This window comes from Mytilus californianus, unplaced genomic scaffold (genome assembly GCF_021869535.1).
Source record: "Mytilus californianus isolate M0D057914Y unplaced genomic scaffold, xbMytCali1.0.p SCAF_5, whole genome shotgun sequence".
Classification (NCBI taxonomy): domain Eukaryota; kingdom Metazoa; phylum Mollusca; class Bivalvia; order Mytilida; family Mytilidae; genus Mytilus; species Mytilus californianus.
Window position 1 is genome coordinate 38,911,292 of NW_026262701.1, and position 16,778 is coordinate 38,928,069.

At 32.6% G+C, this 16,778-nt stretch overlaps 2 protein-coding genes across 2 annotated transcripts in view; both read right to left on the reverse strand.

The window, feature by feature from the left end:
- Positions 1–16,778, reverse strand: part of LOC127701889 (leucine-rich repeat-containing protein 15-like) — an 89,697-nt gene that overhangs the window by 28,100 nt on the left and 44,819 nt on the right. The gene's annotated exons all lie outside the window — the stretch shown is intronic.
- LOC127701905 (perlucin-like protein) lies at positions 3,476–9,691 on the reverse strand. The gene is made up of 6 exons (XM_052205885.1): positions 9,622–9,691; positions 8,995–9,133; positions 7,313–7,404; positions 4,782–4,869; positions 3,967–4,190; positions 3,476–3,582 (listed from the first exon to the last, which is right to left on the reverse strand). The coding sequence occupies exons 1-5, from the start codon at positions 9,628–9,630 to the stop codon at positions 4,168–4,170; spliced, it is 351 nt and encodes a 116-aa protein (XP_052061845.1). The 5' UTR covers positions 9,631–9,691; the 3' UTR covers positions 3,476–3,582; positions 3,967–4,167.

A 16,778-nucleotide genomic window follows, 5' to 3' on the forward strand; every position in this document is an offset into this window, starting at 1 on the left:
TGTTATTTTTGTGCTTGGTATCGATCTGATGAGTTATGCATTTTTCAACTGTCTATTTTGTGGTTTGAATCTAGAATTTGAAGCAAATTGAAACATGAAGTGTCTATGATGTCTATTGTCATAACGTCTTTGTATGATTTGTAAGTCCGACTATGAAAGCGGATTGGGTGCGTGTCGAAACGGTAGAGAAACATGGTCATAGTTGTCTTTAGCTATTCTTATGTGTTTTGCATGTTTGGTGTTAATGCAGATCTTTGATAGTATCTGTTGAAATTCTTATAAAAGACTTTTTGTTGTCGCCTGAGTACCCCTCACAGAGTTGTTGCCAGGATTCTTTACATGTAGTGTCACAACATCCTTAAATTCTCCCTCATAAATTCGTCTGAATTTAACAAATTGATAATCTATCTACATGACTAAATAAGAGCCAAGTCAAAAAGTAGGCTTGGTTTGCAGCAGTTACTTATTTTTTTCTGTGCGATTCAACATTTAATAAAGATACCAAACATTACAAATATCCCCAAAAAACACATTTTGCTATCCTACACTAAATCAATACAATAAAATGTATATAATATACTAGGCAGAACGTGTTGTATTTGGAAGTCACTGTGAGCACCTCAATACATACTATACTTGTATCGGACTTATGTATGACTACAGAACCCAACCCGAAATAGTGCCAAAGAAATATCAGTGCAGTACTAACGCAAACACTTATAATTAATTTAAATACTAATGAACTAGTTCTACAAACTAGTTGCACAGTTTCTAAAGATAGAAATAGAAAAGGGAAAATCCAATATAACGGAATAGAAATAAATATACACGAGGCATCGGGAATAACGCCCTTATTTCGATTTGACGTAGCTGTGTCTTGAAACATCCCGGACATTCAAACAGACGCCCCTCTTAATACAAAATTATGAAGAAGTGATACTAATGTCAATGGTCCAACAATCAACCAGATTTCTATTGGCTTGGATGTAAGCAACTATAGGTGACTGCAGGCCTTTAACAATAAAGTTGACTCATACCGTATAGTCAGCTATAAAATGCCCCGAAATGACAAAGTGTAAAACAATTCAAACGAGAAAACAAACGCTTTATTTATGACAAAACATTAAACAAAAACAAATTTGACAGCAGACAGCAACTAACAACATATACTGAATTAAAGGCTCATGACTTAAAAGAGAGGCAAAAGATACCAAAAGGGACATTCAAACTCATAAGTCGAAAATAAACTGACAACGCCATGGCTAAAAGAAAAAGACCAACAGATAAACAATAGTACTCAAAACACAACATAGAAAACTAAAGACTGAGCAACACGAACCCCCCAAAAAAATGGGGGCGGGGGGTGGGGGTGATCTCAGGCTACTCAGTTTGCTCCCCGACACCCTGTTTAATCTTTCACAACATTTCCAGGTATAAAACGGTTAACTTGCAGATAAAACCTTCAATTTCGTATAGTCGGATCAAACAGATATGATCCTGCTGAACATGAAAAAGTGAAACAGCTTTAAACAGGCATACATCCCTGTGTGATGCAAGTTATAATTTATGCATTGCCATGATCGTTTGTTGTTTCAAATAAAAGTATGCAAAGCATATATGCATGTATAAAGCTTTTATATACAACCATAAATATTTCTGTATACAACAAGCTGAAAATTGATAAAGGACGGTCCTTCAAAAACCACACCAATATATACTATTCAAATGATTACATCAAATGCTTTATACTAACTTAAAAAAAGGAACATTTCAATACAGTCCACTTAGTCATTGCTTTGCTGTAGAATTTAACGATTATCAAATCTTTTAAATTATTTATATATATATATATATATATATATATATAAACATTTGGATATTGCTCTGTGTATTGCATACCGTGAAGTATAGTTGCAAACCTCAACAAATTTGGTCTCTGGTGGAAGGTTTTCTCGTTGACAATCATACAAATTCTTATTTGCAGAAGATTTTGTAATTGTACAGTTGGATTGATGTGTTATTTTCAATAACCATATACACTTTCTTGTAAATTCCATGCTTTATAACTTTGTACTGTCTTAGCAAATATAAATAAAAGATTCAAAAATTTCAAGGAAAAATTCTTTATTCTAAAGCAGATAAAAAAGTAAACAATACAGTAGCTTCATTTGTGGTGCCATTTCAATTCATGTACCATGCATCAGCTTTGGGATACTCTTTTATCATTATGCATGTTATATTGTTATAATTTAAATCTTTCAATTCGGTGGCATCGGAGCTTTAATTTGTCTTGCACGGAGCACTTCCAACAAATCGGTAAAAGAATGGTCCAAATCATATTATACTGCTGTGTTGGGCAGTAAGGTATTACCCTGCGTTACTATTGTGACTACAAATATTTCACTCCTGTTTATGTTTAGAATGTATATATCATATTATATTTGGCAATGATATTGCAGGGAAAAGTAGTATTACATTTTACTGGCTTTAGGTTGGCTTTTCGTGTATCCAAGGCAGGTGAAGGAAGTCAAATTAGGAGGGCTGTAATTGGATGTAAGAGTATAATATATTTTTTTTATTTATTCATGAATAACTGCAGTGTGTTTATTTACAATATAAATTTTAAAACACGTTGAAATATTTTCTTAAGAATTATTCGAAAAGGCTTCCAAATTTTTAACAATTTGATGTAAAAGGCATGGATACCATAAACAAGCTTCATTCGAAGATAGTCATGCTACCATTTGACTTCAATTACTATAACAGAATAATAAAGTACTAATATCACACATAACTGTGTTGTCCAGGTCTTTATTATAAAACTGGTAAATTTAGAAAATGTTAGACAGGATACGCCAGTTCCGAGATACGGTAGTTTGTTGAATCTGTCTTGTGACTTTCATCACCACGAGACAAAAATGTAGGCATCGTCACTTCCAACATATAAGGGTGAAAAGTTTGATGCTATACTGCACAAAATATTCGGGAAATTGAAATTTAATTAGATTGTCACCCTCCCTTAAGTCCTACGGGAATTGAAATTACGTACTTACGGAACATGGATTATATTTCTAAACTGCTCTGCAGAATGATGATCCTGAAAGTGCTTCAGACTTTAATAGTGCAGGGATACAGGCGCGCCTTTTATCTGGAAAATGAACTCATAAGGGAGTGTGTAATATTGACGATCTTTTCCGATGAAAGACATGATTCGAGAAATAGCCTAACTGTCGACTATGGTAGAATAAATACTATTGTTCTCCCTGTAGGAACAACGTTTTGAATATTAGAACTAGATCGTTTTTGAGACAATTTCCCGTGCTTGTATGTCGTTATTTTCAAACGCACAACTGATTAAAATTTTTCTACGGAACCTAACGCACATCATATAATATACTATCGGATTTTGAAATAAGATGGGATTGTACAACAAGGCACATTCATAAATCGAAATATATAAATACAAGAAATCAAATATGAATCAATTTTTATTATTTCACTTTTTTCACGAAAGGTTGCATGTTGCTACTTTCTACTGACAGCACTCTTTAACAGTCTTGAGTACGGAAGACAATTAAAACCCTACAATATAATACAACAAATTAAGTCTTTGTTAAAAAGAAAATATTCATCAAATTTCATACATAAAATGATAAGAAAAAAAAAACCCAAATGAAATGGATTCGGTATGTATTCTCATGTCTGCGACATTCAATTTGCAACTGTAAGCACATGATTTTAATAAAAATCACCCATTGATATTTTGTATTTGTATACGTTGGATCACACACCGATTCACACCGAACGATTTATCGTTGACCAGTTAACACATCTAGAGATTCTTTTAAAATATGTATAGAGATTTGCTGCTATAGTGATGTATCTTTTTGTACAATGTTCTTTATATAAAATAAATGTTATTAAATCACATATCACACAAAGATATATGTAACTAATAATAAATACCTGAGGACTCTCACAAATATACCCAAATATATTGCTGCACACATGGTCATTCCATTTATAGTTATGTCTATGCACGAAATGAACACAGTCCTCTTTGCCATGTGCATTATCAGGTTGACCCGAGGTCCAACTGGTAAAATGTACTTTAGACAAATCATTCACCCATCTCCAATCACCCTCCTTAAAATCCGTTGCACCCATTCAGTAGTTCTGCTGAATCACTTCTGTATAATTAATCCCAAGTTCCAGGCATTATTATATATATGATGAAACACAATAATATTAATGCAATGATACTTCATGTGTTGCACTTGTTTTATTTCCACAAACGTTTACAACGCATGCCAAACAGTATAAATTATTAAAGTATATAGGTCGTTTTAAAACAAAGTCGATTGAATAAACTGCATGAACATGAATTACACTAAAACGAAATTTAATATAATTAATTTTTTGCTTGCATCACAAGATATGTTAATCATTGTTTATCAGTAATGGAAAGATTGGTAAATTCAACAAACCTTCAATAAAACACTTAAAACAGCATATTTCATAAAAACCGAATTATTTTAAAACATGTTGCATAGGTGTACCGAAAATTTGACTCAAATACATTTTTTTTTCAGTAATTTAATATCAGATTTATGAAATTTAATATATATAATTGAATCTAGTAACAAGAAATCTCTATTTAGCATTAGTTTTACTGCAGGAAGAGAGATGCCTGGGTGACGACACATCTATAACCCAGTTAATGATCTAAATATCTTGTAAAACTCGGGATTCTTTAAAAGGAAAACATATGATAAACTTACTTTTACTCGTTATCATGGAAACAATCCAGGAATTTTCTGAAGAATCAGTAACTTGTGTTAGATACCCTCCTAGATTTCGACAATCTACCTACAAACACAAAGAATTGTGCTGAAAAACAAATTCGACCCCCCCCTTTTTTTTACCTTAAAAAAAACAATACCTCTAAGTGTAAAAAGGCATTTAATGTTCAGAAAATTATCGAAGCAATGCATGCATATATACCTAAGTAAGTCCTCTATGCACGTTTTTTTTTCATTTCTTACGCATCTATAATGTATTATCGACAAATGATAATTCATTCAGTGATTTTGAACGCAAACTAATTAATTCTCGACTTTGTTGCCGACGTTTACCGGATCGTGGCGTTGATAAACAATCAACTCAGAATCGTGGAGCATGTGAAAAATAAGTGAATTGATAGAGCGCAGTTTACTTTTTTTTTTAATTTCCATGAGTTCCCATTTGTTCATTTAAATTTTCCATAACAGTTGTTACATGATTTTGGTGTATTTAATTTGATACTATTTACCTTCTAGTGCACGTTTGTTTTATAATTTTTTAATCACGGTTTTCCCTCGCACTTGCGCTGTGCGGTGGTCGAAGTTCTAAGGTCACTGCATACGGAAAAATGCTTACACCCCAGTTCTATTGTTATATTTCATAGTTTCTATTTCTGAAACAAGTGTAAATTGAATAGATCTATTGTTACGAATAACAAAGGATTTTGACCACAGGGTGTGACGAGCGGGGTTTCTGGAAACCCCTGCTTCTACATCCCGCAAACAAAGTCCATTGTTATTCGTAACAATAGAAATTGATTATTTTTTAAATAGCATGAACATAAGAAATTACTAATAGTGTTCACTACAAATTGTTTCAAGATATTAAAAAAAAACATTTTAGGAAATCCCAATAGCGAAAAAAATTAAGCATCTATTTTGAATACAAAAATAATCCTTTAAATACTCCTTTGCTTGAAGGTATTTTTTTTATCCCAGTAATATGTCTCTATTCTAAAGCTTTGGTCTTTAAAAAAATGGGGATTCTAACTCCCGGGACCCCCCCCCCCCCCCCACGGTTACCAATTGGCCGATCTGGGGGTGGGGGTTCCGCGGTTTGGACCCGACTTTTATTTAAAAGATCAATGCATTTGAATGGTTGGACCCCCCTTTTTTTCTCTTGAGTTGGGAACCCCCAGCTGGATCAGCACCTGTTTGCCCCCAAAAAGGGAGTTCCTAAATATAAAATCTGTATCTTTGTATGTTGAGCGTGTCTGGTAGTCTGGTCACACCTATCCCTTTGTATGTCCGAATATGAATGTTTATTTATTCTCGAGAAGAGGGGGGTTATAAATCCGTAAGATATAAAATACAGTTATGATTACCTTTATTACACTGATACAGGTAAGTACTTTGGGTTATAGTATTGCCTTTATCTTAAGTCTCTTCTACCAAATCCAACGCTTGCCACAAAATGTCGTCCGTCTTATACCCGTCCATATTGACAACTGCATACAAGGAGCATGATATATTTTTGTTTGTAATAAGAATACACGAAACGGTCAACCTTGACCCGCTGATCCATTTTAGTACATGGATTTAACGGGAATATGCAAAACAACTTTGACATTTGTAAAATATAATCACTTGTCAAAGTTTGAACAAAGATACCCTAAGAAAGGTTACTAGTGGGGTTTCATGTAATAAAAAAAAAATTCTTATAAATCATGGTTTGATATTGTCAATAAATATGCTACCGTTTTTTTTTCATTTAATAATCAATGTTAAAAAATATAGGGTATAGAATGGGGTGTAAGTTAGTTATACACCTCGGGATACGGCGTGTCTGGATAAGAAACCCCTCCGGCCTCCGGCCGACGGGGTTTCTTATCCAGACACACCTATCCCTCGGTGTATAACTATTACCGAAATTATAATTTAAAATTTTTCATTGCAAAAAACAACAGATACTTATCTTCCGACTCAAATTAAACCAATTTTGAATTAAGCACATCACTGGTAACGGAAAATAAAAAGACGTCCTCCGTCAAATTTATCATTATACAAATAAGGAAATGTTTTTGATGGATTGGTATATTGCTGTTTTTTTTTAAACGTCACTTTCTGCACTCTTGACTATAATATCAGCGCGGTCATTTTTTTTTTTGTGGAGGAAGCCCGAGTGTCTGGAGAGAATCATCGACCTTCGGTAGTAAAAAAGACAATCCTAGTGAATTAAGATTGAAATCGAACGGACCGGCCACGTGCGGGGTTCAAACTCACTTTCCGCAGTGTTCATAGGCTACTGATACAGTAGTTGAACTATTTAGACCACTCGGACACCGAGGCCCAAAAGGAAATGTGATATGATAGCCAATTCAATAAGACAATTATCCACCAAAATCCAAACGATAGGAATGGGAACATTTCCAGGTCACTGTACAACTTATTAAGTTTAACTGATAAATTTGAAACATGCCGCTTTGCCTATTTGTTCATTTTGTTCAAAATGAGAATTTCATAATACGTACCTCCGCCTCATGCCAGGGTTTTTTGTCAGTAGAAAAGAAATAACAGTGATCTTTGTATTCATTCCATCCCGGTCTACATCTCGGTGATTTTCCTAAATATATATATTGATATCAAAAACTGTTAATCATACACTCATCGTAGATACCAGGCTTATAATTTGGTATGTCAGACGATTGTTTTGTCTACAAAAGACTCATCAGTGACGCTCGACTCAAAAAGTTATAAATGCCTGGGGTTTAACTAGTATTAAAAGATCTCAATATTTTGTTATTCATGATTTTTTCGAGTCTAGGTTAATGCATTTCGAAAAATCTTTGAAATAGATATGCATGTCATTTTTTCGCTACATCTTCCTTAACCAATTCAATATGAAATTGTTCAATTGAATAGCAAAGAGATAGCTTCGACAAAAAACTTTAGCTTTTATCTAAATGAAAGGATTCGTTTGATAGATTTTTGAGAGTCTTAACACCAGTTTCATTTACGAAGTTTGTGCCTTTTAAAATATACATCCCTTTGTCAAATTTTCATCGACGAGATCGCCTCGGTGGTGATTAGGGCAATGCTGTCTCGTCTTGTTCTGAATCAACTGAAATATACAAATCTGTATAACAACTGTTCTGTGTGAAGTCAGCCCTGTAACAGTGCTAATATCAACAAATGCATGCCAATAAGTTTAAGATAATTAATTTCACTGGCACATTGTCCTCTCGTCCCTCGGGATTATTTATGTATATGTTCCGGACCACATGAGTATTTAGACCATACGCGTATAGTCATGACCATATGCGTATACTAATATGCTCGGACCATATTAGTATTATACTAGTTTGGTTATTAACGGTCCGGACCATATGAGTTATTAACTGAATTCCTTTATCTATTACATATTGTCTGAATGTTGATGTACATTGTATCTGTCATCTTGCATTCGCTAGATTCAATTTAAAGCACATTTATCCTGTCGACTTTATCGTCTGATAGTGAAACCACGATGTTTGGGGCATGAACCTTTGTTTCTTTTTTGTAAGGGTTTAAATTGTCATTTTATAAACGAAAAAAAAATTATTATAATATGTACTTATTTTTATTTTATTGGTGTAGAATAATTCTTGCTTCTACATGTACACATACAATCTTACTGTTATTCTAATATCATATAAACAGGACCACGACTACATTAAATAACTAAAAACAGTTTGAAACATTTAAGAAATTTTAATTTCAATTGATTAAAACAAATTTGAATACCAAACTAAATTTAGATAAAGAAAACAAAAGAGGGTACAGTGACTACAGCTCATGTGAGTTAAGCAATTGACTTTTTGTTTAACAGTTCGTTTTTATATTTCTTGAAGATATTTTCACAAGTCGGCATATGGTGCTTCGTAAGGACAAGTCGATAATGAACATGTAAAATTATTTTACTATAATTCTTACTTGTTAGTAAAATCCACTTTATTTTATTATTCATTTAAGTTGATGACGTAACAATGATTACCATATGATTGAATATGATGATGTTTTTCATCTCTTAATTTATGGGCCACTTTTCAACGTTCATCATTACAGTTACCAGGACCATACGCGAGCCTGAATGTTGTAAATAAATTGAAAAGATGTTTGCTATTTTTAAGTAATGTCAGCTAAGCTATAAACTACAAATGATATAGTATCTTACCTTCTAACTTCTCTTCCAATGTCTTTATAGAGGATTTTATACCAGATAAGATAGATTTTTCCTGGCTCCCAAGGCATGTTTCAGATTTCACAACCAATATACAGCAAAATATCACAAGTAATGTGGAAATCGTCTTCACCTAAATAGTTATAATTTAAATTAAGGATCTTTACACTTAGCTTTGTAAAAGAAAATTGAAAAAGAAAATAGTTTACGATCATACCTTGCAAAGACATAAACGATCAAAATAAAAAGAGAAAACTTGTTTTGGCACAGAATTTGTATAGATATGAATGAATATAAATGTAGCTATGGTAAACCCTAAAAAAACTGTTCACCTCCAAAACTAAAATAAACAGTTAAAATGATTAAAAAGACATTACGTTGAAAAGATTTGATAAGAGTCTAGTTAATACTTATGAAAAGTTACGTATATAGATATGACAATGTTACTTTGGTAACCAAAAAAATAAATAAAATAAAAAAAAAATCCAATTCCATTTGGATCTTAGAAGTTTCGGAAAGTGCGTGCAAAGCCTGTCAATTGAAGTATATTGCACTTCTAAAACAAAATCTAAGAGTTTAAGACATGTTAGCATGAACATGTAGTTAAAAAAAGCTACAAACCTTTTGCATTCAGAAACTGTTAGTTCTGTTTGGTTGTACAGGTATCTACAAGAGTTTAAGGTATCTATATTTTAGGTAATGAATTTCAGAGAACTAATATGAGAATTATAACCTTTCATGTTTACTTGCAATCAGTCACTTTATACGGTATATCACATTACCGAAAGTTGAAAACGATTATACTAATAATAATTATAATAATGATTCATTTTATAATTAATATATTTGTTTTTATGTAAAGGTTTGATGTATTAGCTGTGTTTACAGTGCCTTTAATGACCAGACATGCTCTCTTTTAGTAAATATGTTACCATCATATGATAACAAGAAATGTTGGGAAGACACAAATAAAGCAACTACTTGGTGATGTGACAAACCACACATAGAAAAGTCAACATGCTAGGGTCTTCAATCATCATGATCATGTACATTTGTACAAAACTCCACCGTAAAGTATATGTATGCACCTTTCAATATGTACAAAAACATATGGCAAGCTTACATTGGTTTATGTTTCTTTTAATACATCAAACCTTTTACATAAAATCTACAAAAGTCTAAGAGTTTCAGGCAGGCTAGCATGAACGGTGAGTTTACAAAATATTTAACATGTTACTCATATTTTGTCTTTTTTTATGTTTCAATTAAATTAATCTAACAGCAAGAGAATTGATTCACATACTGTTCCATCAAACTATAAATAAGTTTTACTTCCATTTGTCAAACAACAAGTATTACAAATTATTTGATACGTTGTACTAAATCTATTTGAAAAAGATACAGAAATAATATTCGATGATTTATCTTGGTGTGTGTTTGGAGAGAACTACATGATTTTTTGTAAATATAACATGTAGGAAATAGAATGCTGTAAATTCGGGTATAATATTAGAATTCTTGATTAATAGACATACACAAATTTTAAACATGCATTTGTCGATTCTTTTTGGTCACTGATACTCTGATTTATTTCAAGACATCGAATTTGTTCCATTTTTATTTGATTTTAAGCATCAATTAATTGTAGAAAACCTAAACCAATGTAATCTTGTCAAGTTTTTTATTTACATGTATTTGTGTTCAATTCCTAAACTGATGTGTCGTTATATGTCGCTTTTGTTACTTCTTCATATCGCTTTGTTTCAAGAACACCCTAACCAAACATTACAAATATTATTTATAAAATCACGAATTTTGGGCTTTTATTAGAAAACTGTTAATTAGAATAAGAGTTTGGATCTGTTACAATTAGTTTTTAGATATCCTTCTAAAATTAGATATTTTATCTTCGGTCGTTGGCAATTATATAAAGCTTATCTCATTATATTTACCTCATTAACCGTTTTTAAATCTAAATGTTTTGTTGTTGTTATTCTGGAAAAGGGTGTTGATGGCAGATCTTTTCGATAACGTTTATCAATTTCATAACTTTATTAGACTCGCGACGATTTAGAGCTTGACATATTCTATAAAGACCTGTCCTATTGTTGAAGTCTGTGCCTTGCCCTCAAGATGCTGTTTAAGTCATTTTCATTGATGTTTACCCTGTATTTCCTTTTATTTATAACGACAACCATTTCTGAGGCTTTTAATTTAAAAAAAAAACTTTACTTCGCAACTTAAAGGTGTCAGGATGAGTACTCAACCTTGCACTGTTTTCTCGACTTATGAATGAAACAGTTCAAATAAGGAATAATAAACGAACATTGAAAATAAATCCTGAAAAATCATTCTATTAAAAAATACGTATGTCAGTGATACTGACGATGAAAAATGGTCAAAGAGACAAAAATAGTATTGAGAGGCAAGCTTTGAAATTTGGACAAACGTATATGCTTCTATACGAGTATTGCATTAGAAAATCGGGCTATAAAAAATGACCATAGCATGTACAATACTCGTATAAAAACGAAAACAAGTTTTAATTGAACAAAGTATCAAATTAAGTGGAAACTTATAACTCAATACGTAAGCCCAAAACACAAAATGCATATTGATCGCAAATATGTTTTTTTTTTATAGTAAATGAGATAATACATGTTCATGTATATTTTTAACAAACTTTACACGATTAAACTGTATGTTGCCCTCGAAATGTCTTCGGTAATCTGTTGCCTTTGGTTACTTCATCACTGACGTATGTCTTATATCTCATTTTTCATTTATATTTGACTTGAATATGTATAAAATATTTGCCACTGGACTTTAAGCAAATAACAACTATTCAATCGGTCCTTCTATTTGATATAGTTTTTTGCAAGTGGTGAACATTATATGATATAATATATTTGAGTATTTATAACATGTATATCTTGTAAATGTCTATTATATCGGTATTGTATACATTTTGTAGTTAAGTGCTATTTCTGAATGGATATTTATTGTTTATTCTTTTGTGTACATCCTTACGGTTTATTCCATTAATCGAGAATTAAGAAGAGGGTTTAGTCCTCAACTAATTAAATCCTTTCACAATTTGATCGGCTGTATAAAGTATAAAACATCTGCATCACGCATGGGAATCTTCTGAAATCGAACCAAGTGTTGAGCATAAGAAAAATCTGCGGAAGTCCTTGGTTGCAATAATCGAGAGGTGTCGAAGCCGCAAAGAAACATGGTCATGATCATCTTTAGCTATCTTAATGTTCTTTGCATTCTTTGTTTGGCGTTACTGCTGATCTTTGATGGTCTCTGTTAAAGTTCTTAAAGACTTTTTGTTGATCCATGGATTTTTTTTTAATGTTGTGTCAATGGGTTTTCGTGATAACCGGATATATCCTTTTATTTATGAATGAAACTATATATTGCAGCAATCCGAGTTAAAACATAATAAACACAATAAACATAATTAATATATCTTTTATTTATCTACAGGCAAAGAGAGGGAAATCAATTCACCTGACTGAAATTATCCAAAACCAGTAATCATAACTGCAAAAACAATGTTTAAAATCGTAACAGTTCATACTTCACAACTTTTGACAATTGTATAACTACTTATCTAATAGCCTGTTGTTTGTGATCAAACAACACCTTCTTCTACTTTATATAGTTTGACAATTCTAGAAAGAAGAATAGCCATGAAAACTGTGGAGAAATAAAAAAAAACATCATTCAGTTATTCGATTTTTACGGATGTGAAGATAACTGTCAAAAATAACTGTCAAAATAGTGCACTTTGTGTATTCTCACATTATATAACCGTAGATATGAACTAGGGATGTCAATAAGTACTCGAATATCGCTCTGTAGTACATAATATGGAATACCAAAATGATACTGGACTAATCGGTTGCCTGTTAGATAGTTTATAATAACAACAACAAAACGACGGAGATGATGTAGAAAGTATAATCGGCGAACCTCGGCCGGAAACCAACTCAGTCTCTCTAAATATTAAAGAACTAAACAATCTTCGTAAATACATAAAATTAGCTGAGAAACTAGTCTACGCTGCTAATTTTAAACAATTCTATGTATGTTATACTCTGCGTTATTCTTAATATTGTACTAGGTATAAGAGTGATTTAATGTATTTAAATGTAGTTAACATTTGATTATATATAAATAAGAAGATGTGGTATGAGTGCCAATGAGACAACTCTCCATCCATGCAAGTCACAATGTATAAAAAGTAAACAATTATATGTATGGTGCATGTATAATAAATTTGTCAAACATTGTATTTGTATTTTTATCCATCTGATGAGTTAAGCCTCTTTCAACTTATTTTTATAGTTCGTTCTTATGTTGTACTGTTACACCACTGTCCCAGGTTAGGGGGAGGGTTGGGATTCCGCTAACATGTTTAACCCCGCCACATTCTGTATGTATGTGCCTGTCCCAAGTCAGGAGCCTGTAATTCAGTGGTTGTCGTTTGTTAATGTGTTACATATTTGTTTTTCGTTCATTTTTCGTACATAAATTAGGCCGTTAGTTTTCTCGTTTGAATTGTTTTACATTGTCATTTCGGGACCTTTTATAACTGACTGTGCGGTATGGGCTTTGCTCATTGTTGAAGGCCGTACGGTGACCTATAGTTGTTAATTTCTGTGTCATTTGGTCTCTTGTGGAGAGTTGTCTCATTGACAATCATACCACATCTTCTTTTTTATATATATCCTATCAGCTGTACTTGCTTTTGAAATAAAGTATTATTAGTAAATAAGAACAATGCCTTCTGTCCTCGGTGAATGGTTACAGTAATCATCACGCCTTTGTTAATCATTAAATGTATTTTCTTTACTATGTTGTCAAATACTCTCTGCCCTTGGTAATTGTGGCTGGAAAAATTTGAGCATTTGATATTTAAAATATATATACTGACTATAACCTGAACTTATCATGAGTCTAATGCATTGGAGTAGCCTCGGTTATTCAAATCATGAGTTAATAGTGGTGACTGACCCACTAAGTACTAGTTTGCCACATAATAAGTGAAAAAAGTAATCGCGGTAAATCCCATCAGACCCCGCCCCCATACATAGTAAAATTGAACACGATGAACGATATATACCTATAGTAGCTGCAAAAGCATTAATACACGATAAAAGAATTGAATATACATGTACTATCCGTAAAAGACAATTATCTAAAATGATGATCAGATTAACACATATTGTAAAACAAGCCGAGATGAAAACGACCCCCTACTGAATAACATAGGAACAGTATCATGATCAACAAAATAACCAAGTTATAAAACAGTTTTGACAATGTTGCATTTATATTACAGAAAAGAATAAGTGAAACATATTTTGGCATTGAACAAGGTCATTTGTTTTCTCTGACTGTTAATAGTACTATCATTACACTAAATCCATTGGATGTTGGAGGTGTACTGATTGATATTTTGGTATCAGGTACATGATTTTTTATAAGTTGGCTTTTTGTAACTGCGAGTACTCTCAGATCTTTACTTTGAGTCCTTTTTGTTTTTGTTGTTATTTTTTGTGCTTTGTATCGATCTGATGAGTTAACCCTTTTTCAACTGTCTATTTGTTGGTTTTAATCTAGATTCGGAAGCAAATTGAAACATGAGGCTTCTATGATGTCTATTGTCATAACTTTTTTGTAGGATTTGTAAGTTCGACTATGAAAGCGGATTGGGCATGTGTCGAAGCCGCAGAGAAACATGGTCATGGTTGTCTTTACAAAAATAAGAAGATGTGGTATAATTGCCAATGAGACAACTCTCCACAAGATACCTAATAACATAGAAGTTCGATGCATTACATTTGCGCGCATTACCATTACATTTGCGCGAAAAAATCATTACGTTTGCGCGCAGCTTTTGATTACATTTGTGCGCATTTTTTTTACAGGTAAACTCAGGTAAATACAGGTAGATTATATGTATAAGTAAGATGTGGTATGATTGCCAATGAGAGAACTCTCCATCCAAGTCACACTGTATAAAAAGTTAGCAATTTTGGTCAAAGTACGGTCTTCAACACGAAGCCTTGGCTCATACCGAACAGCAAGCTATAAAGGGCCCCAACATAACTTGTGTAAAACAATTCAAACAGGAAAACCAACGGTCTAATCTATATAAGAAACGAGAAACGAGAAACACCTATGAACCACATCAACAAACGACAACAACTAAACAACAGGCTCCTGACATAGGACAGGGGCATAAAAATGCAGCGGGTTTAAACGTTTTAACAGGCGCCTATACTTATTTATTTAACTATTATTTTCGAGCTGGATAAGTTCGTTTTATTATGCACAAACACTTAATCCTGGAAATATATATACAGATAAAAAATGTCAAAACATAGCAAATGTAAATAATAAAAGTACCGATTTTAGATGTCGTAACGTGCTGAATATTTGAAGCCCACTGCTTTATAAAATCATAAAAAAAACATGGATGTACTGAATACATTTGCTCATTGTAGTGAGCATGGAATGATTCCGGACCGTCTGTAATACGCCTGGATTCTGCTGACGGGAGTAATGCCCATAGAGGACAAAGGGAATCTGGTTAAATACCTTAAAGTTTGCATTAAATTATTTACGGTGTGAAATATCCCCTGACTTAAGTGTTCTGTCGAAACGGAAAGTAAATCCATCGTACACTATTGACCCTACCCCCCCCCCCCCCCCCTCCCGCACCCGATTTGTTTTTGACAAATGAAACTCCATGTTTGGGTCTTGACGCAATTTTACAAACTGACTTAAAGATTAATAAATCAATCACAATTGGATAAAATATAAAATTAGGAAAAAGAATATAAATTACTCTGAAGTATTCGCAATTAAGTTAAATGTATGTCTTAAGATATTACGGGATTTCTGGTGATCACTTCATATTTTTTTAGAATTTGATTTGAAAAAAAATATATAATTTTAATTTACAAATATTTTTCAAAATTCATAATAACAAAAGTCATATTATATATTAGTTATCTTTATTTTTACCGGTGTTACCTTTAAAATGAATGCGCGCAAATGTAATCAAAAGTTGCGCGCAAACGTAAAAAAATGTTATCCCAAATGCGCGCAAATGTAATCCGCCCTAGAAGTTAACAACTATAAGTCACCATACGGCCTTCAACAATGAGTAAAACTCATTCCGCAAAGACATTTGAAAAATCGCAAAAAACAAAACAAATACTCTCTTGTTTTCTCAAGCGAGCTCAGAATACAGCTATATATTTTTAATTCAAACCGGACGTGGCAAGGTACTTATACATCCCCACAACAGAGTACTTGCAGTTACTGACAGCTAGTTCAAAGCCAATAACAACTCATAAAAAAAGCATGCATCTAAGACAAAAATATCAATCAGTACACATCCAACCTCCAATGGATTTAGTGTAAATACGTCATTGATAGTCAGAGAAAAACATGACCTTGTGCAATGCCAAAATATAGAAAAGGTATCGACAGATGGTAGAGCCATGATGGATAAGCATAATTATGTTTATAACACTAAGCTATCTTAATGTTTTTTTGCATTCCTTGTTTGGCGTTGCTGCAGATCTTTGATAGTCTCTGTTGAAATTCTTAAACACTTTTCGTTGATCCATGTTTTTTATTTTGTGCCATAGGTTTTTTGTATTAACTGGACATGAATTATCCCTTTTTTCATAAATGTAACTATATATTGCAGCAATCCGAGGTAACACATAATAAACAGTATAAACATA